We start from the raw sequence: 2,471 nt of genomic DNA on the forward strand, positions 1-2,471 counted from the left end.
TAAATCTGTATCCTTTTGTGATTATGTTCAAGATTGCAAAGCTGATATTTTTTCGATTACTGAAACATGGTTAACCCAGAATGATGCTGCAGTCTGCAAAGAGATCACTCCTAATGGGTACAGATTGTTCCATTGTCCCCGTACTGATCGTAGAGGGGGTGGTACTGCACTTTTATGTAGAGAGAGTCTCCACGTACGTCGACTGTCCGCCGGTGAAAAGACTTCTTTTGAGTTTTCTGAATATATGATTGATGGTTTATCTTTACAGCTTAGACTTGTGATTGTGTACAGACCACCGTATTTTGCTGCTCACCCCGTTACTTCAAGTACTTTTTTCCTGAATTTAGTGAACACCTGGAATCATTGGTACTATCTAAAGTGCCAATTTGCATATCTGGTGAATTCAATGTTCATCTTGATGTCAGTGATGATGCGGATACCATTGCGTTTGCAGATCTATTGCGATCGTTGTGTCTTACTCAACATGTAAAATCACCTACGCACGTAAATGGGACATATTTTGGATCTGATAATTACTCGCAGCTCTGACAATATCATTAAAGGTACACCTTCCCCGGATTGCTTTCTTTCCGATCACTGCTCTGTTTTGTGCTGTCTTAATGATACGAAAGTACTGGCTATTGTTAAACACGTCAATTTCAGGAAGCTTAAGTCCCTGGATCTAGTTGCTTTTAAAAATGATATTCCTGGTAGTGATTTGTGCAACATCGCTTCAAATGATTGTAATGAAGTTGCAGAGCTGTGTGACAACTGTATGCGCTCCATTTTGGATCGCCATGCACCGATGACATCAAAAAGAGTGTTCACTCGTCTCAGCGCTCCTTGGATGAGCAGAAATATCATGGAAGGTAAGCGTCAACGTCGACAAGCAGAGAGGAAATGGAGATCTTTCAAATGTCAGTCTGATCCAGCTGTTTTTAAGAGAAAAAGGAACCATGTGACTTTCCTTATGAATGAGGCTAGGCGGGTCTATTATTGTACTCTCATAGCAGAAAATAGCCACGATCAAAAACATATGTTTAAAGCAAGCAAGAAACTCTTGAACATCACAGGTACCCCAGTTTTGCCACGGCATGAAGACAAACAGAAATTAGCTTATGAGATGGGTATGTTTTTCATTAAGAAAATCGCCGATATTCGTTTAGACCTTGATAATCATGATAAACAACAAGCTTACACAGACCGCGATTCTAATGACATCGAATTTGATTCTCTACTCTTCAAGTTTAGTTCTCTGTCTCAAGAAGAAGTGCACGACCTGTTTCGAACATCTAGTAAGAAGTCTTGTGGCTTAGATCCAATTCCCACGAAGCTATTGTTGGACTGTTTAGATGTTCTCCTTCCAACCATCACTAAGATGATCAATTACTCCCTAGAAAACGATGACTTTTCCTCTGCATGGAAAAATGCTTTGGTTCTGCCTTAGCTCAAGAAAGATGGTTTGGAACCTATATTTAAAAATTATAGGCCTGTCAGTATTTTACAGTTTGTGTCCAAAATTACTGAAAGTGCAGTTGCTAAACAACTCCATTGTCACATGGTAGCGAATGATTTATTTCCAGTGGTACAGTCCTCGTACAGAAAGTTTCACAGTACTGAAACCGCACTCTTGAAAGTGAAAAATGAAAATTCTATTAAATATGAATAAACAGCATGTTAAACTGCTTGTTCTGTAAGACTTGAGTGCGGCATTTGACACCATTGACCATTGTATTTTACTGGAGACACTTATATCTGGGTTTGGGATTCGTGGTAAAGCACTGTCATGGTTTGCATCTTATTTAGATAACGGAACCCAGCAAATACTTATTGATGGTTCCCTCTCTATGAACTTTGAACTGTCTTGTGGTGTCCCTCAGGGCTCATGCCTTGGTCCATTATTGTTTGTATTGTATGCGAGCAAGATTTTTCAAATCGTGGACAAACAACTGCCTGGCATTCATTGTTATGCAGATGACAGCCAACTTTATTTGTCCTTCTGGCCCAATGCCAGTGTTAACCAAGATTTTGCTTTGGCTAGAATGGAAAGCTGTATTGATGATATTCGTAATTGGATGTTGAATGATAAATTAAAACTGAACGACGACAAGACTGAGTCTCTGATCATTGGTACAGCCCAGCAACTCGCTAAAGTAACTATTTCCAGTCTCTGCGTTGGCAACTCAGCAATTACTCCCGTGTCATCTGCGAGGAACGTGGGCTCATGGTTCGACGCAAAATTCTCAGTGGCAACTCACATTACAAGAACATGCAACTCTGCCTCTTACTACTTGTACAATCTTAGGAGGATAAGAAAATACCTGTCTAAAGAGAACACAAAAACTTTGGTCCATGCCTTTATCTCAAGCAGAATTGACTATTGCAATAGTTTGTTGTATGGTGCCCCGGAATATCAAATTAACAAATTGCAACGTGTTCAACACATGTGTGCTCGATTAATATGCAAATGA

The 2,471-nt window shown here is 39.8% G+C and overlaps 1 protein-coding gene across 1 annotated transcript; it reads left to right on the forward strand.

Moving 5' to 3' along the window:
* Positions 1-508: 508 nt before the first annotated feature.
* LOC136277189 (uncharacterized) lies at positions 509-2,471 on the forward strand. The gene is made up of 2 exons (XM_066158880.1): positions 509-1,295; positions 1,699-2,471. The coding sequence occupies exons 1-2, from the start codon at positions 509-511 to the stop codon at positions 2,469-2,471; spliced, it is 1,560 nt and encodes a 519-aa protein (XP_066014977.1).

The sequence above is a fragment of the Pocillopora verrucosa genome, chromosome 12 (genome assembly GCF_036669915.1).
Source record: "Pocillopora verrucosa isolate sample1 chromosome 12, ASM3666991v2, whole genome shotgun sequence".
Lineage (NCBI taxonomy): Eukaryota > Metazoa > Cnidaria > Anthozoa > Scleractinia > Pocilloporidae > Pocillopora > Pocillopora verrucosa.

Excerpts from the sequence above, each read along its gene's own strand:
- LOC136277189 (XM_066158880.1), top strand. The coding sequence starts at position 509 with ATGGGACATATTTTGGATCTGATAATTACTCGCAGCTCTGACAATATC. Across the intron at positions 1,296-1,698 it reads CGACCTGTTTCGAACATCTA|ACTTGAGTGCGGCATTTGAC; the intron begins GTAAGAAGTCTT and ends TTGTTCTGTAAG.